Source organism: Danio rerio, chromosome 4, assembly GCF_049306965.1.
Source record: "Danio rerio strain Tuebingen ecotype United States chromosome 4, GRCz12tu, whole genome shotgun sequence".
NCBI classification, from domain to species: Eukaryota; Metazoa; Chordata; class Actinopteri; order Cypriniformes; family Danionidae; genus Danio; species Danio rerio.
In genome coordinates, this window is record NC_133179.1 from 16,580,569 (window position 1) to 16,596,922 (window position 16,354).

The following is a 16,354-nucleotide window of genomic DNA, read 5'->3' on the forward strand; positions in this document are numbered from 1 at the left end:
CACAAAACATGACAAATGTATAATAAGAATTATTTATTATTTCCAAAAAAAGCATTCATGTTTGTTACACAAATGTATTTACAAGTTATGGCATACAATATGAGCAAATTCATTAACAAGTACTTGCAATGATTGGGCATTTGGTGCAATACTTCATGCATTCAGTCACATGACTTGCATCAGAAATACTTTGCGGTATATTAATGGGTTTGTATGTTTTCAACCTTATTTGGAACATAATTTCACTTTATTTCTCGCTTCAGAATGATCCGATCATCCCCCGGCTTAGAATGAGTTGATAAAGCTGAGATAGGCATTAAAGAATCCTGTGGGATCCTCCAGCTGTGGATAATGACTCACGTGCTCATCTAGAACAGATACTGTGGATCTCTGCACTAGTTTCCTGTAGATGAGGAACAAGAGAAGGGGAACATTTATTTAGAATGCTGTAGATTAGTGGAGCCTCATTTCTTAAATGTTGTAAGTTTGTACCAGGATCATTGTGTGTAAGTGCGATTCATGGAAAATGAAGTACCCACAAAACCCAAGCATGCATCTCTCTTCCAGATTTGTAAATGGGAAATGATCTTGAGATTGTGCACAGCTGACTGCAGTCAGATCTCCGCCCCTAATTAATATCATTACTATTTAAAAGAGCACAGGGCATCAGAATTGCAATGCTTGAGAATGAGCACAAAGAAAAACAACTATGTAATTTTGGAGCTCCCGCTGGCAGAGGTGTATAGGAACACTTTTCAGGATTTCACACACATTTAAATGTGTGGCATGGCAATAAACAAGGTAGGAGTTACTAACAATTTAATAATGTGTAATTCTTTGAATAAGCTAAAGTTAAAGTTGTTTTTTTCTATTGACTACTACTAACTAGCTACTATTAACTAGCTACTAATTCTAGAAACAACTGAAACAATAATAGTTAAACGATAGTATAAAACCATTAGGTTTTTAAAAGTAACAAACTACGAATCCATATAAAAGTTAAAGTCATTTCATAAAAAGTAATCCTATTTTTTAAATCACTTTCTATGATGCCATATAAAAAGTTGTCTCACAAAAACGTAAAACAATATATGTTCTAGAAATAAAAATCTGACGTTTTACAACAAAAAGAATGCTAACACTATACGATAAGGTTTCATTAGTATTTATTTACTAACATGAACGAAGTATGAACAATACTTATACATCATTTATTAATAATGGTCAACATTTAGTAATGCGTTATTAAAATTGAAACTCATGGTTGTTCACGTTAGTTCATGCAGTTAAAATAAAACATTTACTATAACAATCAGTGTCTTAAAAGGGTAATAAATGTAGAATAACATCAATATACTCACTGGTAAAGCTGCAGAAACTGCGGATGTGGATTAACTGGATCTAGGGGTCCATAAATCATGTGCACTGCAAAGTTATGAATTATTGAATAGAAAAAAGTGTTGTATAAACAAAATACACAATCTTAACTGATTTATCTACTAATGGAAATCACAAAACTTCCAATCATATGAATATGCAGTATATTATAGTAATAGTATACTATAGTACTATTAATATGCAGTATAATGGTTACATATTATATATTGGTAGTTGTGCACCAGACCACTGCACTGAAATATGAATATCACTTATTGTATAGTATGCTGTCAGCTCAAATTGCCTGGGCTACAGACAGGCTAAGCAGCTTCTGCAGTGATTTTCAATGGATTAAAGTACTTAGCCTCAATTGCACTGCCTGAGCTTTCAAGTAAACCAAACCTGTGAATCGCCTGCTAGCATGACTGCTACTACAGCACTTTTTAAAGAGGAATGAGTGGTTTATGTACTCACGGGGTGTTAAAGTCGAAGTTAGAGCGCCCACCCATCGTTCTCTGTGTTTCAGCCTCTGGTTAATGTATTGCAAAAGACTGAGGAAGAGACAAATAATAGTTGGCAATGGTTATGATTAGCACTGCAGATACAATGGAGACATTTGCTCACCTGTCCATTACAAGATTTCCATCATTAAAGCGAATGCCTGTCCACATGTCCCAGACTTCTGCTTCTGTTGGCTGGGTGTACGGTCCAAACACTTCCTTAATTCTGTAGCAGAAAGATATATGAAATAGGCATTCAACCAGCATGACTTATGACTAGGTCCACGCGGAAACTGCACGTGCAGTATTCCACATATTTTTTAGCCCATTAATAATTCTGTTTATTTACTTGAGTAAAAATGTGTGTAATATCTACATTTATTAGTTTTTTATATTAATTACAGTATTATTATTGACTAATATAATAATGTTCATCTGATTTATGTACAATGCAGTTTGTAAAGTAATATTTAATAATAATAATACATTTTATTTAAAGGTGCCTTTCTAGCAACTCAAGGACACCGTACAATCAACAAGAATAATAAAACAACAAGAGAAATAATAAAATATACACAGCAATAGTGCAAATAAAATTAAGTATTAAAAGCCATCTTAAATAAGTGGGTTTTGAGTCTTGATTTGAACAGTGTGAGGGAGTCAATGTTTCTGATGGCAGGTGGTAGTGAGTTCCAAAGCCGCGGAGCAGAGCGGCTGAATGCTCTGTTGCCCATAGTTGAAAGGCGAGAAGAGGGAACAGACAAGTGGAGGGAGGAAGAAGATCGCAGGGTGCGAGAAGGAACAGAAATGTGGATGAGGGCAGACAAATATGGAGGGGCGAGATTGTGGATGGCTTTGAATGTTAACATTAAGATTTTAAAGTCAATTCGAAAATGAACAGGTAACCAATGAAGCTGCTGCAGGACAGGGGTGATGTGATGAGAAGAAGGGGTTCTGGTGATGATACGGGCAGCTGAGTTCTGGACCAACTGAAGCTTACGGAGAGATTTATGAGTGAGACCAAAGAGAAGAGAGATGTGACAAGGCTATGAACCAGAGCAGCAGTGGCATGAGGGGTAAGAGAAGGGCGGAGACGGTTAATGTTGCGTAGGTGGAAGTAAGCAGAATGGGTGATGTTATTGATGTGAGAATCAAAGGACAGGGTGCAGTCAAGGATGACACCCAGACTCTTAACCTGTTTAGAGGGATAAATGGAACAACATCCATTTTCAGTCTTTTAGTAGATATATTATATTAGAAACTTGCCTTGTTTACCAAGTAAAGTAAATCTAATTGGATTTGCATTTTAAACATTAAATAAAAGTTGAAAATACATAATTTTCTATTTTAAATATTAAGGTTTTAGTTATGATACTCCCAAAATAATTCTGCAGATTTTTACCAAAATCGAAATAGCAAAAAAACGTCCGCAGATTCCGTCTGGACCTACTTAAGACCATAAATAACGACTAATAGTTTGAACTTTGTATCTATCATTCCTGACACTCCGCTCACCCTCTGGAGAAAAGCTGGAAGTTCATCAGACGAGTGAGTACAGGTGAAATAAAGCCGGAGTCCTTCAGCACCTGACAAAAGATCAGAAATATTCACTTCTCATATCTGAAAATGAATACAAAAGTGTCTATAAAGCGTCACTCACTTTCTGAAGGAATCTTGGATGATGAGTCTCTGGGAATATACCTTATATAAGTCGAAAACAAAATATGATCTTACAAATCTCTTTACATACACATGTTTATATGCATTTTATTCCGATGTCAAAGAAATAAGCCTTAAATGAAAACATACCTCCATTTGATAGGCAGAGGCTGTTTACAATGATGTGTCCGCTTCTGTTGTGGTCACTCCTGTGTGTTTAACTGCCCGTGAGAACCAGCCATATCATATTGACAGGCACATTACGTTGAATTATGCTAACAGATCCTGAAGGATCCTCACCTGTACAGTAACTCGAGAGCAACAGTGTCTCCGTAGTCGTGTGATAGGATGTTGATCCTCTGCTCTGACAAACCCAAATGGGCAACTAGAGCTTCCACAACACTGGCCTGCTCGAAGATGGAGTACCGGTGCGGCCTCTGAAAAGAAACAATGATTTGGGCTCTGTTAAGTTTATGTCGTAGTACGTACGTATGTATGTGTATATCTATGTATCCCATCTCACCGGTTTGTCAGAAAAACCGAAGCCCAGGAAGTCAAGGGCGATGACTCTATTGAAGCGCTGCGTCAGAGAATCCCAGATCTATGAAATGACAGAAACAAAGTCTTAAACAGGAAAAGTTCATGCAATTTTACACCATGTAAACATGTTCTGCCCACCTTATACCAGTCATAGCTTGACGTAGGAAAGCCATGAAGCAACACAAGGACATCAGAGCTTCCCACAACTCCAACTGACTCTATTGACAAACAGGAAAGCATTGTCATTCTGCACCTGAATAAAAAGAGACGTTGTTTGACAAACAAAACCATGTCATGTACCTTTATAGAAGATGTCATTGCCTCTGAATGTGAAGAAGTGACCGGAAGTGCGCCAGCTGTTAAGCGCAGGTGACAGCTGTGGCGGAGGGATGTGCAGATACACGGCGAGCAGAGGAACACACAACAAACCCACGTGAAGCCACCATTCTCTGCTCACACGACGAGCTGACCCACACTCACTGTCATTCTGCTGAACACATGGTGTGTATTTATTTAATGCAACTCTATTTGACGTTATATGTGCTGAATGTCTGTCGTTAGTGTGTTAGCATCGCTAGAAATGTCTTTTATACACTGCTAAATTAAAGACACCGTCAGAAATCATGACACATTTAAATGAGCATCATTATCTTACTTCAAGTGACTCTTAGCTAAATCCGACACACAAAGAAGCGAGTTAACCTAATAACGCACTAACCTAAATGTGGAAAGTTACTTACAGGTGAGTCGCCTGACATTCTCGATCTCTGCACTTTATCGCAGTGTGAATCGGTTGTTTATCCTGATGGGCTGAAACATGTGCTGTTGAGTGACATTAAGAGTCTGTCACTCAGCTGTCATTCCTTAAAACTGGCTGTGAGCAGGCGTCGGGTTGCTAAGGATCCAAAGGTCTCAGGCTGAAAACAAAGCTCGCTCGCACACCTAGCGGAGCGGATGGCAAACGGCGCTTGGGGAACTGTTACGCTTGGTGTGTTTGGTTAAAGATATCTTGGTTCTCAAAATGTGTAAACTTAGCCTGTTTGACTCTTGTAAAAGCAAGCAAAGTAGCTGTTTAGTATGTTACAAGTGGGACACGTTGAAAACCAGGTGAGCACCAAATGCTTCTTTGTTTAGTAAAGGTGTCACAGCTAATTGCTTTTGCTAAATGCCAAACTTGTGTACAGGGTTTTGAAGGTGTGTGTGAGAGAAAGTAGGCTATATTTAGATCTAAGAACCAAATATTTAATTTAATAAAAATATATATGGTATCCAAAAGTGTATTAAAACAACTTTGTAAATAAAAATCTGGCATAAAATAACATTCAAATGAGAAATAATTAGGGCCAGACAGAATCTGCGGACATATTTAGCTATTTCTGCTGAGAATTTTGTAATAAAAAAATCTGTATTTATGCAGAATGATTTTGGGAGTTTCATAACTAAAACCTTATATTTGAAATAAAAAATAGTAGCTTTTTAACCTGTATTTAACGTTTACAATGCAAATCAAACTAGATCCACTTATTTGGTAAACAAAGCAAGTCTTTCATATAATATCTTTACTAAAAAACAGAAAATATTACTTTACAAACTGTATTGTAAATTATTCATAGGAACATTTTCGTATTTGTCAATATTATAACTGAAATTAATTTCAAAACTGAATAAATATAAATGTGCACACATTTACACAAGTAAATAAACAGACTCAATGCTGGGCTAAAAATCTGCGGAAATCTGTGTGTTTCTGCGTGTGCGCAAATTCTGTGTGGGCCTAGTAATATGCTAATCAAATATGGAACTAAAAATATGCCAATATCTAGTCTATGAATTAATAGCAACAAAAGTCTGAAGTTTGTAAAGATGTCTATAAAATCTGACTCTTAAATTTCAGAGGTTTAATATTCAAGTTAAGAAATTCAAATAAAAAAATAATGGCATGTAATATTCAGTTTTTTAATATACAATTGTTAATAATTCAAATCCAGATTGTTTTGGGTTATTTTAAGCTCCATAATCAAATAAAAAGCTAATAAATATGTAAATAAAGAGTGAAAGAGTTTCACACCATGAGTTAGGTTTATATAAGAAAATATGGATGCTTTAGCATTTTGGGATGGGGTCTTTTAAACACAATTATGGGTCTTTGGATGTCATACATCTATTTTTTTACCGTCTATGGTACACATGTATACACCCCTTGATTATCCTACACAATGTCACGGCAATTTGTAACTTTTTTTGATAAAGTGGCTAATTCGTATGATCTCATTCATACAATTTAGTACGGTTTGCTTCTCCCCCAATATCGCTTGGGTTTAGTGGTGGGGTTGGGTGCTACGCCTCCTTTTTAAAATTGTACATTCTCTTATGATTGAACTAAACTGACAAATAGTAAAATACACTTGCGTTTCCTCTAGATCAGGCTGGATTAACTATTAATCAGCCCACATTTACTGGATGAAATATACATATTGTATATGACAAATTATCTTTTTATTATTATTATTATTTACTTCTCAACTGTATTTTTGCTGTGCTTTTGTGGATTTTTTTACAATTCCATTTCAACCTGAAATCTCAAACTGGATTTTAAGACATTTTTAAGACTCGATTTGATCAAGTGATTTTTACCAGATGTCTTATCGAACCTACAACATTAACTCACGCCTTTTTACTTAAAGTTGAAGAACCCAATCAATGTTTGTACTGCAAAACTCCCCTTAATGTAAAACACATTTCCCTGAAAGACTTTTTTATGAAATGAACTCTCTTAAGTACATTTTTAGCAAAAAAAAAAATGAATTCTTATCATGTATTTACACTAAAAATCTTATTTAACTTGTGTATTCATTTGTTTGTTTGTTCTTGCCATAAAAACAACCTTGGTTGCTGACATGGCAATAAATAAAAAATACATTACATTACATTACTATGCCATTTAATAGAACAAAAATCTGAATTGATAACAAATTTAATATAAGAGCTTTCTGGATTTGTGGCCCATATTTAAGATATTGAACACTGCCATCTACATGTTAAAGGAAAAAAAAACATTCTTGAATTATTGTTAAGAAAAGAAAGTGCAAAAACCACATACATCCAGCAGATTTCCACCGAGACCTGTTCATTGTCATTTATTTTTCTTGCTGCTTCAGAAAACTTACAGCTTATATAAATATAATCATTATATATAATCATTCTAAAATGCATAAAATCTGTAATCGTTTTTTGTTGTTTGATTTGTTTTGCAAATGTAACAATTCACTACTAGGATATGACTGTAATCACATACTACTTGTTTCAGAATATTATTTATCATTTTTTAACAAGTGATGAAATTGAAATAAAACCAATACAATACAAACAAAATTATCAGACGCCCTGTGACCTATTTCCCAAGTATAATAGTATAATATTATACATTTGTCCAGCTTTCACTTTCAAGCAAAAATATGCCTTTGTGCTTGGCAGAAATGGAGAGCTGATATTTAGCTTGGCAATTATTGAACTTGACTGTAATAAAAAAAAAAAAAAAAAAAAGAATTTCCAATTAATATTGAGACTGTACTATATTAACCCTACTTGTTTTCTTTTTATTACAGCACTGTTTAACTTATTTTTCTCTTCCAGTAGCAGGTTTGACTGAATCTTTCTCTGTGTCTGATGAGGAGGATGTGAAGCTCAGGACTGGTCATCATTTCAACACATCAATCTACAGACAAACATCACATTTAATAAAGATTTAATGAAGAAAGCCTGATCAATGTGTCAATGTTGTGCCCACTTGTGGAGGATTTGTGCATCTGCATGAAAACAGCAAGAGGACAGGAAATGAAGAGTGTGTAATCCTGCAGCTGTAGAGCAGTTTAAGCCTCATTAAAAACACCTGAAGCTGCTAATCAAGCTCATCAGCACTGATAGAAATCTCCTGACTCAACTCTTTTCTTTTATTCCAGCAGAAATTAAGATTAAAAATTGATGTAAAAGTTATTTATTTTCAGTCAATTACAGGCTGAAATGAATTAAGTTTTTGGTGACTATTTTTGTGATTGTTTGCACATTTTAAACAGAAATATGTTTCATGAATGCTGACATTTTTAATTAAAAATAAGAAGTTTATGTGTGACAGTATTGATCCCACTGCTGATATTTTATATCATATGAAGAAAACCTCTAAACACAACTGTCCAAAGCACATGTTCACAGCACAAGCTCAGGTGATAAAGTGTTGTGAGCTCATATTTCACTACTGTTTACATTAAAACAATCAAATGATGATTTACTCAAGATAAATTCATAAAGGCACTAGTGGCCTTAAACTGATTTACAGGAGGAAAGTCATGGATTTAAATCATTTGAGTGGAAAAGTTGTTTGATCAAATACAAATCCCTCAGTAAAACTGCTAAACAATCATGTGCTTCATTAGTTAATTTGCTCGTTACCTAAATTGAAACCACACAAAGCTTGTGTTAATTCTAGTGCATTGTTTAAAAACTGAAATAATATTAAATATTCAATGAGCAAAATCCCATCCAAAACACAAATAAAGTTTCTCAGACTCAGCGGCTCGGCTGATCAAACAAACTGTTTTAATCTGAGTCCTGAGGTCAAATCCAATGACCGCTGATTTCAATTTGAGAATCCTGTTGATTTAATTAGAAACACAATTACAAATGAAGGTCATCAAGAGCGAGGTTTGAACCCGGGTCTCCAAGATTAAAAAAACGACACTTTAATAAGCTGAGCCACAGAGTCTGAGGAGAACATAATAGCTGTAGATTGTCTTTTATTGCACAATTTTATCATATTTTTGGACAGAATCATCACGACACACAAATACTTCAAAGCACACAAACTCTTTTTGGTTTCAGTAGCTCAATTGACTAAACCCCTGTGCTTTAATCTGAGAGACCTGGGTTCAAATCCCGCTGTTGCTGATCTTAATGTCTAAATTTGAGTGCTTTATATCAATTTACTGAATTAAAACATGAGGTGTGTTCTCAGACTCAGTGGCTTAGCAGGTAAAAACTTCGTGGATAATCTTTGAGGTTGTGGGTTTGAATCCTGCTTATGCCGAAATCAGTGAAAAACAATTTTTACCAATAAACTGCAAAAGATATCAATGTCACCCTGTCAAAAACCCTCTTCTGCTCGTCTGACTGAGTAGCTCAATGGATTAAAACATTGTTTTAACTTTGGGGTTTGTGGGTTCAAATCCTGCTTATGTCACAATCAATGCAAAGTTTTTTTTTCAGTGATGAAGTGCAAAAGATTTCAATGTCACCCTGTCAAAAACATTTCTTTGCTCGTCTAGCTCTATGGCTCATTTGATTTAAACACTGCTTTTTAACTTTGGAGTTGTGGGTTCAAATCCTGCTTATGCTGAAATCAGTGCAAAATGTTTTTTTAGCGATAACGTGCAAAAGATTTTCAATATCACCCTTTCAAAAACACTGTTCTACCCATCTGGCTCAGTGGCTCAAATGATTAAAGCGCTGTGTTTTAATCTGGGAGTTCTGGGTTCAAATCCTCCTTAAGCCAAAATGACTGAACATTTTCACCAGTACTAGAATAAATATCAATACAAGCATACAAAACACACCACACAACACAAGCCACAGTGGTGTAGTGGTTAAAAACATAGACTGATGAGTCTGACGCAGTAAAGATATGGGTTCAAATCCCAGACATTATGTCTTTTGCTGAATTTGTCAGGAAACACTCTTTATATTCCACCTGAAAAACCCAGCATTCTGGATTGACTCAGTGGCTCATTTGGTAAAGCATTAGCCTTTACTCTTGGAGTCTTGGGTTTGAATCCCACTATTGCTTATTGCTGTCATTAAAAAAACCCCAACAACATGCGCCAAACACCATCACTCAGTGTGTAAGCTACGATGGCACTAGTGGCTAAAACACCGTTGGTTGCGGACAAGGTGACGGTCGAGACATGGGTTCGAATCCCACCTAAGAACCTACCTGGGGCGGTAAGGCAAACATGAGGGCAAGTACCTGAAGCTCAAGGGGAAGTGAGCACACCGTGAAACACGGACTGGAGCATGAAGTGAAACACGGATCAGAGCAAAAGTTCACCTGGGGCAGTAACACAAGTGAGAATGGCGGACACACCCGGCACGATGAGACAGACATAAGTGAGGAAGGCTGGACTGAGATGAGAGATGGGCGCACCGGAGAAGAGAGAGGCGGATTGGAGATAAGAGGGGCGGACCAGAGAGGCGGATTGGAGATAAGAGGGGCGGACCAGAGAGGAGGAGAGGAAGGTGTGGCGGAGCAGGAAGAGGAAAAAATTACTTTTTTTTTTTGGAAAAAATACCTTTTTTTTGGCAGGAATGATAAAATTCTGTAACACCGTGGTGATTCGAACCCCAGTCTCCTGTGATCAGTTTAGCTTTCACACCATGAGCACTGACCACTAGGCTACCAGGAACTCACACTAACAATTGTTCATTTGTTATATTTAAAGATCACGCATGATCACGCAGTTTAAAAAAAAAAAATTAAGAAATAATTATTTTATTTAATTAATTAATTTAAAATAAATTTAAATTTAAATCTTAAAAATGTCCAAACATTTAAAAAACACTCAACAGACATAAATAGACTCACCAGCAATGGCAGAATAAACAGAGAATGGGGAAATGGATCTCGTGTTGCTCCAGAAATCACACTATAAACTGTTCAAAATTAATTCTGCATAAAGAAACAAACAAAACTGAAGTTAGAGCACATTACACAGCCTGACACGGTGCAAAGACACGAGTGAAAGACTACCTAAACTACAGAGTGAAACAAATACAGCAGAAATCATTGCACTTCACTATTATAGTGTCAATCATAATATTTTTAAATTTAATACATTACAAAACTCTTCAATTAGGAAAAGGTACAGAAAAAAGACTGAGCATTAGGAACTGCCTAGATGTGCATTATCTCAAGCGTTTGCACTTCCCCCATACAAAAGATGATTTAAATCAAGCCATGTAACTTTTAAAATTTGTTTAAAGTTTAACTTTAATGCTAGAATTGTTATTTTGCATCCGCTTTGTGCACTTTGTGTTAGCAGCGTATCTCTGTTTGTCAAATAACAATGTTAATCTTACAGACAAATACTTATGCATTACCTGTCACTCAGCAGATGTCCATCATTACAGTCAATGTCTGACCACATGCTTCTGCTGGACCAAACACACCCTTCATTCTGTAAGGAAAGACACAAATAAATAAAGTAAAAAACACTTCATATCAAAGTTAAATTTACATGTTTATGTGACATGCTCAAAAACACCACTTTAGGTTAGTTTGTTCTAGATTTGTTCTACATTATAAGCTTTAGGAGAATCTCCATCCTTAATTTACATGACAATAACAGGAGTTCATCAAGAAAGCAACATGTAAACAAAGTGTTTGTTAAACCCTTATAAAGGTGAGACTGCCTTCATACACAATAATTTCATTACATACTATCTTTTTCTCCAGAGTTAAAATTATATTTGAACAGAGAATGACAAGAGCAGCATCACCATACTCCAGCAAACAAATGAAAACACCTATTCTACATGCCAACAATGATTTAAATACAATTTAACACTGATATATGCCATAATATATAAAATAACTGATATATAATGAGCACTAACGACTTTTAAAGAGGAAAATCACTAATTAAGTGTGGATACTTACAGGTGATCAGAGTGACATCCTGGATGCTTGATAAAACAGCGTGTCGTTCGTTATTATTGATGGGCTGAAATATGTGCTATTGAGTGACAGAGTCTGTAAATAAGCTGTCATCTGCAGTAACTGTACTTTAACGGTCTTAAAACATGAATAATCAGTCGTGTCGAGGCGGCTGTCATCAGTGTCATTTTGTTGATGAGGGTCTAAAGGTGTCACAGTCACGCTGAACGTCAAAGCCGCAGACGCCGCCTAGTGGAGCGGAAGTGAATCAGTGTCAGTAGTTTTAACGCATGAAAACAAACTAGAAGTGTGTCGTTGGAGACGGGATGCGTTTTTAGTTTTATTTATTTTAAATCACATCTGTGATCTTCTTTAAATGGTCTCGAGCAGCAGATAAACATGGCATCTAACGGATGATCAGCTTCCCAACTGAAGGGGTAAGAAAATAATAATGAAATGTCCAATGTGTTGAACTGCAGTTGGCATATAGCACATGGCCGAAATATAAACACAAACAGTAGAAGAGACAAGAGGTCCTACAAATATAGTGTTTTACAATTTGTTTATGCTTTAAATATATTTTTTGACCCAAAGTCATCTTCATTATTTAAGTTTAGAGTTAATAATTTATTTCATGTTATGATATTTGCAGACTCGTAAAGTCTATTGTAAAACGACTCATTTTCCAGCTCCTCCTTGTGGACATTAAGCATATCTTACAGAACTGAACCACAGAGGGAAAATCACTCTTACTGACTGACTTAGATTGCATGGGGAAATGCAGGTATCATCAAGTTTATCATTAGTGTCGCAAGTTTCTCTTAAGAAGAAGAAAATTTAAATACTTTGATAAAAGTTTTATTACAAGCACATTTTTAACCTTTTTAAATGTTTTTGTCAGCTGTTTTTTTATAATTTCATATTTTTTTTATAGTCAGCTGACTTATTGCAAAAGGGAATTTGAGCACTTTTAACAGCAGACAGCAGCAGAAGGGCATTAAGTTGTCTGAATGTTGCAGTGCTCACTGGAATCAAGTGTGCATCTCTGTTCACTATGCAGGGCCGCTTTCCTCTTCAACATTCTGAACTCTAAATCAATCAAAATACATGTTACTGTAGATGTCACAGGACAGCACACACGTTTCAATACATTGAACAGCAAATACTGTAGTACTGATAGCTAAATATTGTCCTATTAAAAAACACATCAATGAAAAGCTTATTTATTCAGTTTACAGGTGATGTATAAATCACAATATTAATAAAAGTGAGTCCAGGTCACAAATGTCAGTCCATGGTTTACAATATGATCAATCAAGGTTGCTTGAATTGCGTCTAACAAATTTGTTCCTGTTTTTTTTTTTTTTTTTGTCCACATGCTCCTCCAGATCTACCTCTGCCTTTTCCTGTGACATTGCCTTCCTTACTTATTCAGGTAAACTCAGCTGTGTTTTTTCTAGTGCTTTTAATAATTACAATAGGTTTAACCAATAGGTGGCGACAAACAGCCATCAAAAATATTTCACTGAATAATTCTTGAGAAATGACACATCTCGTAATGAAACATGAAGTTTTATGAGTGAATTATTGAGTCAGTAATTGAGAATGAGGCTAAAAATAAATATGACGTGCTGTACAAGATTATAAGGGTACATTTATACATTTAGCATTATCAGCAACAGTAGCAAAGATTTGTCCCATTATTTGACTATTGAACTTTTTTATTCAGCTGGTTATTATTTTATTTATTTATTTTTTATTAATATTACAGGTTATGTTTGTTAAAAACCAAAAGTTTCTTGCAGTAATGTTTTTGTAATAAATGGAAAGCAAATGACAGTTCATACATGAATACATTAGGTTTACTTACTATTATATTCCCCTCACCATTTCATTTCCATTTCAATAGTCACAAATAGCCGCTGAGAGAAAGTGCGTGTTGACAACAACAAACGCGTTTCGTCAAGATGTTTGGCACCGTACGCCTTCTGTAGTAGCAGGTGGATAATAAAAGGTAATGTTTTACGTCTGTTCAGCAGGCAGTTCAGCAAGAGAGCAGCACGTAAACAAGCTGCTGGCATATTTATATTTACAATTACAAGCTTAAATAATAATCAATTCATATTTAAATGTGTACTTAAAAGTGCTAAGCTAACAATTTTGCACGATAAATGACCTTATGGAAACTAGACGTACAGGTGAGTCGCGTGACACTCTTGATATTAGTGTATGTGTGTTCAGTTGAGTGGCATCACTGTAACATCATATGCGGGGACTGTAGTGCAATAATCTGACTAAATACTACTGAACTCATCCTGCTAAACATGTTTAGGAAAATTCAAACTTAATATTTCAAATGAGTTTATTTGATGTAGTTTTATTCTGATAATGACAACTTGAACTGTAAAGCACAACATATTTTTATTTGTGTTGTGTTATTAGGAAAACACCATATACATGAGAAAAAGTGGGCTCAATGTAAACCAAACTTTTCCCATTTTGTGAATGACTTCAAATCATATGAAAAACTTTTAGAACGACAAAACAAAAAGCACTGAAAACCTAATGATCTGAAAACATTTCATTTCATGTCAATGTATACATTTTTATATATCTGTCTCTTTCAGAAAACTATGTAAATATGTAATACCTCCTCTTCTTGTGGCACTGAATTAATGATAAAGTGAAATAATCTGCAAGTGTTGTAGACTAGAGTTTTCATGTTTGTCAGACTGAACCTGAAGCTTGGAGGAGCAGGTGGGAAAATGCTCTGTGCTTTCTAACAGATGAGTCGTTAGTGACAAAAACAAGCTGAAACTTCAGACTGTCAATGAAACTTGTCTTTTATTTGATAAATGTGCACAAGGCAGATGACAAACAGCTGCTCCACAACTCCCTCTTGTGGCCAATGAGTGTAACCATATAAACGACATCAAATAAACAAGAGGTGACTATTTTATTAATCTGAATATCCAATTAATGATTTAAGCTTAAACCACTTTAAAGATTAAGTTTGAGGGTAATTCTCTTACAATGTCATTTTCCACACAATTATGTTTGAGGTAAATTATAATAACAACATTTTCATTCATTCATTTTCTTGTCGGCTTAGTCCCTTTATTAATCCGGGGTCGCCACAGTGGAATGAACCGGAATGAACTTATCCAGCAAGTTTTTACGCAGCGGATGCCCTTCCAGCTGCAACCAATCTCTGAGAAACATCCACACACACATTCGCACACACTCATACACTATGGACAATTTAGCCTACCCAATTCACCTGTACCGCATGTCTTTGGACTGTGGGGGAAACCGGAGCACCCGAAGGAAACCCACGCGAACGCAGGGAGAACATGCAAACTCCACACAGAAACAAAGACTGAGCCGAGGCTCGACCCAGCGGCCTTCTTGTTGTGATTAGCACTACCTACTGCGCCACTGCTTCGCCCATAATAACAACAATAAATTACAATAATAATATTAATAATGTAAATATATATTCCAACTAAAATATATTACCATTTTTTAAAAATAGTATATTTTCTCGTAGAGCATTTCCTGTTATTGATTTATTATTTCTCCTGGATGAAGTCTTTACACCTTCAAATGACACTAAGCAGATGACCAATATCTTGCAAAATAACTAATAAAATATGATGCACTGTCATCATAACAAATGATACAGAAATTAGTTTAATATGACGTAACATAACGTTGCATTTTCACAGTCACACATGACTAAAATGAATTTAATTAGTATTGTCATCATTTAAAATGGAGTAAATGGTGAATTCCTTTGTGTATAACAACTGTTGTGTTATTAAATGTTTGACTTTTTTTAAGCTAAATGTGAAACGTTTTCTATGGTGTGACCGTCTCAATCACGGTTCAGTAGATTACAGCTCTTATAAATTAAAAAGAGCATTGTGAAATCATTAATACACACCTCAGACTAGGGGCTTGGACAATAAACCATAATATATTGGATCCTGATAACAATAACATGTCAATAACAACGCTAAGCGCTGCACTTTTTTATTCTATATTGATCTAAGAGCCAATCACACAGCAGAAGTGTGCAGCAATGGGAATCTAAAAGTGTGTTGATATTAGAGATGTACTGAATGTACTAAAATATGGAAAATAAATATTGAGATTGCATTTTTCCATTCCTCAGACCTAATTTTACAAGTGTATATATATTTTAGTAAATGGCAATCATTTTTTTCTGGCCATATATTTCTAAAAACAGGAATTTTACACATTTTGGCACTGAAAACCATGTCATGTGGTGTGACACTATATGATAACTTTACAATTTGACTCAATTACACAAGAAGATTTTCCATATTTCACTTTTTTCATATTTAACTAGAACATTTGTTTCATTGTGTTGTCATTTGCTGTGACACCCCTACAGTGTTCAGCATAATTGTGTAAACCCCATTTTGATAATTAATATTTTAGAAATTTCTCAGTGAATATAGGATATTTATTTTGATGCTTTTAAACAAAACAGATTTATTAAACAGATATATTTATTAAAATGATATTTTTTTCACCAAACATATTTATA

At 35.1% G+C, this 16,354-nt stretch overlaps 1 protein-coding gene and 2 long non-coding RNA genes across 11 annotated transcripts in view; 2 read left to right on the plus strand and 1 right to left on the minus strand.

Moving 5' to 3' along the window:
- Positions 1 to 18: 18 nt before the first annotated feature.
- mest (mesoderm specific transcript) lies at positions 19 to 12,037 on the minus strand. 3 transcript variants are annotated; one of them, XM_073945548.1, is made up of 13 exons: positions 11,782 to 12,037; positions 11,223 to 11,299; positions 10,708 to 10,791; positions 4,215 to 4,329; positions 4,060 to 4,137; positions 3,837 to 3,973; positions 3,687 to 3,745; positions 3,538 to 3,578; positions 3,393 to 3,463; positions 2,002 to 2,103; positions 1,852 to 1,928; positions 1,362 to 1,425; positions 21 to 403 (listed from the first exon to the last, which is right to left on the minus strand). In XM_073945548.1, the coding sequence occupies exons 4-13, from the start codon at positions 4,320 to 4,322 to the stop codon at positions 286 to 288; spliced, it is 855 nt and encodes a 284-aa protein (XP_073801649.1). In that variant the 5' UTR covers positions 4,323 to 4,329; positions 10,708 to 10,791; positions 11,223 to 11,299; positions 11,782 to 12,037; the 3' UTR covers positions 21 to 285. The 3 variants fall into 3 exon arrangements, with proteins under 3 accessions (NP_001315461.1, NP_571118.2, XP_073801649.1); NM_001328532.1 differs by lacking the exons at positions 10,708 to 10,791; positions 11,223 to 11,299; positions 11,782 to 12,037 and adding exons at positions 4,377 to 4,563; positions 4,817 to 5,000 and having other exon boundaries at positions 19 to 403; positions 4,215 to 4,294; NM_131043.2 differs by lacking the exons at positions 10,708 to 10,791; positions 11,223 to 11,299; positions 11,782 to 12,037 and adding exons at positions 4,377 to 4,566; positions 4,817 to 5,000 and having other exon boundaries at positions 19 to 403; positions 4,215 to 4,294.
- Positions 5,024 to 7,833, plus strand: LOC141381613 (uncharacterized). The gene is made up of 2 exons (XR_012402048.1): positions 5,024 to 5,183; positions 7,710 to 7,833. It is a non-coding gene; the product is annotated as an uncharacterized lncRNA (long non-coding RNA).
- Positions 12,008 to 16,354, plus strand: part of LOC101884691 (uncharacterized) — an 89,584-nt gene continuing 85,237 nt past the window's right edge. For 3 of the 7 annotated variants that reach the window (XR_012402044.1, XR_012402042.1, XR_011011501.1), the window contains exons 1-3: positions 12,008 to 12,215; positions 12,468 to 12,562; positions 13,167 to 13,213. This is a non-coding gene — a long non-coding RNA (uncharacterized lncRNA). Of the gene's footprint in view, positions 12,216 to 12,430; positions 12,563 to 13,166; positions 13,214 to 16,354 lie in introns of all 7 variants that reach the window. The other 4 variants (XR_012402041.1, XR_012402040.1, XR_012402045.1 and 1 more) reach the window with 2 other exon arrangements.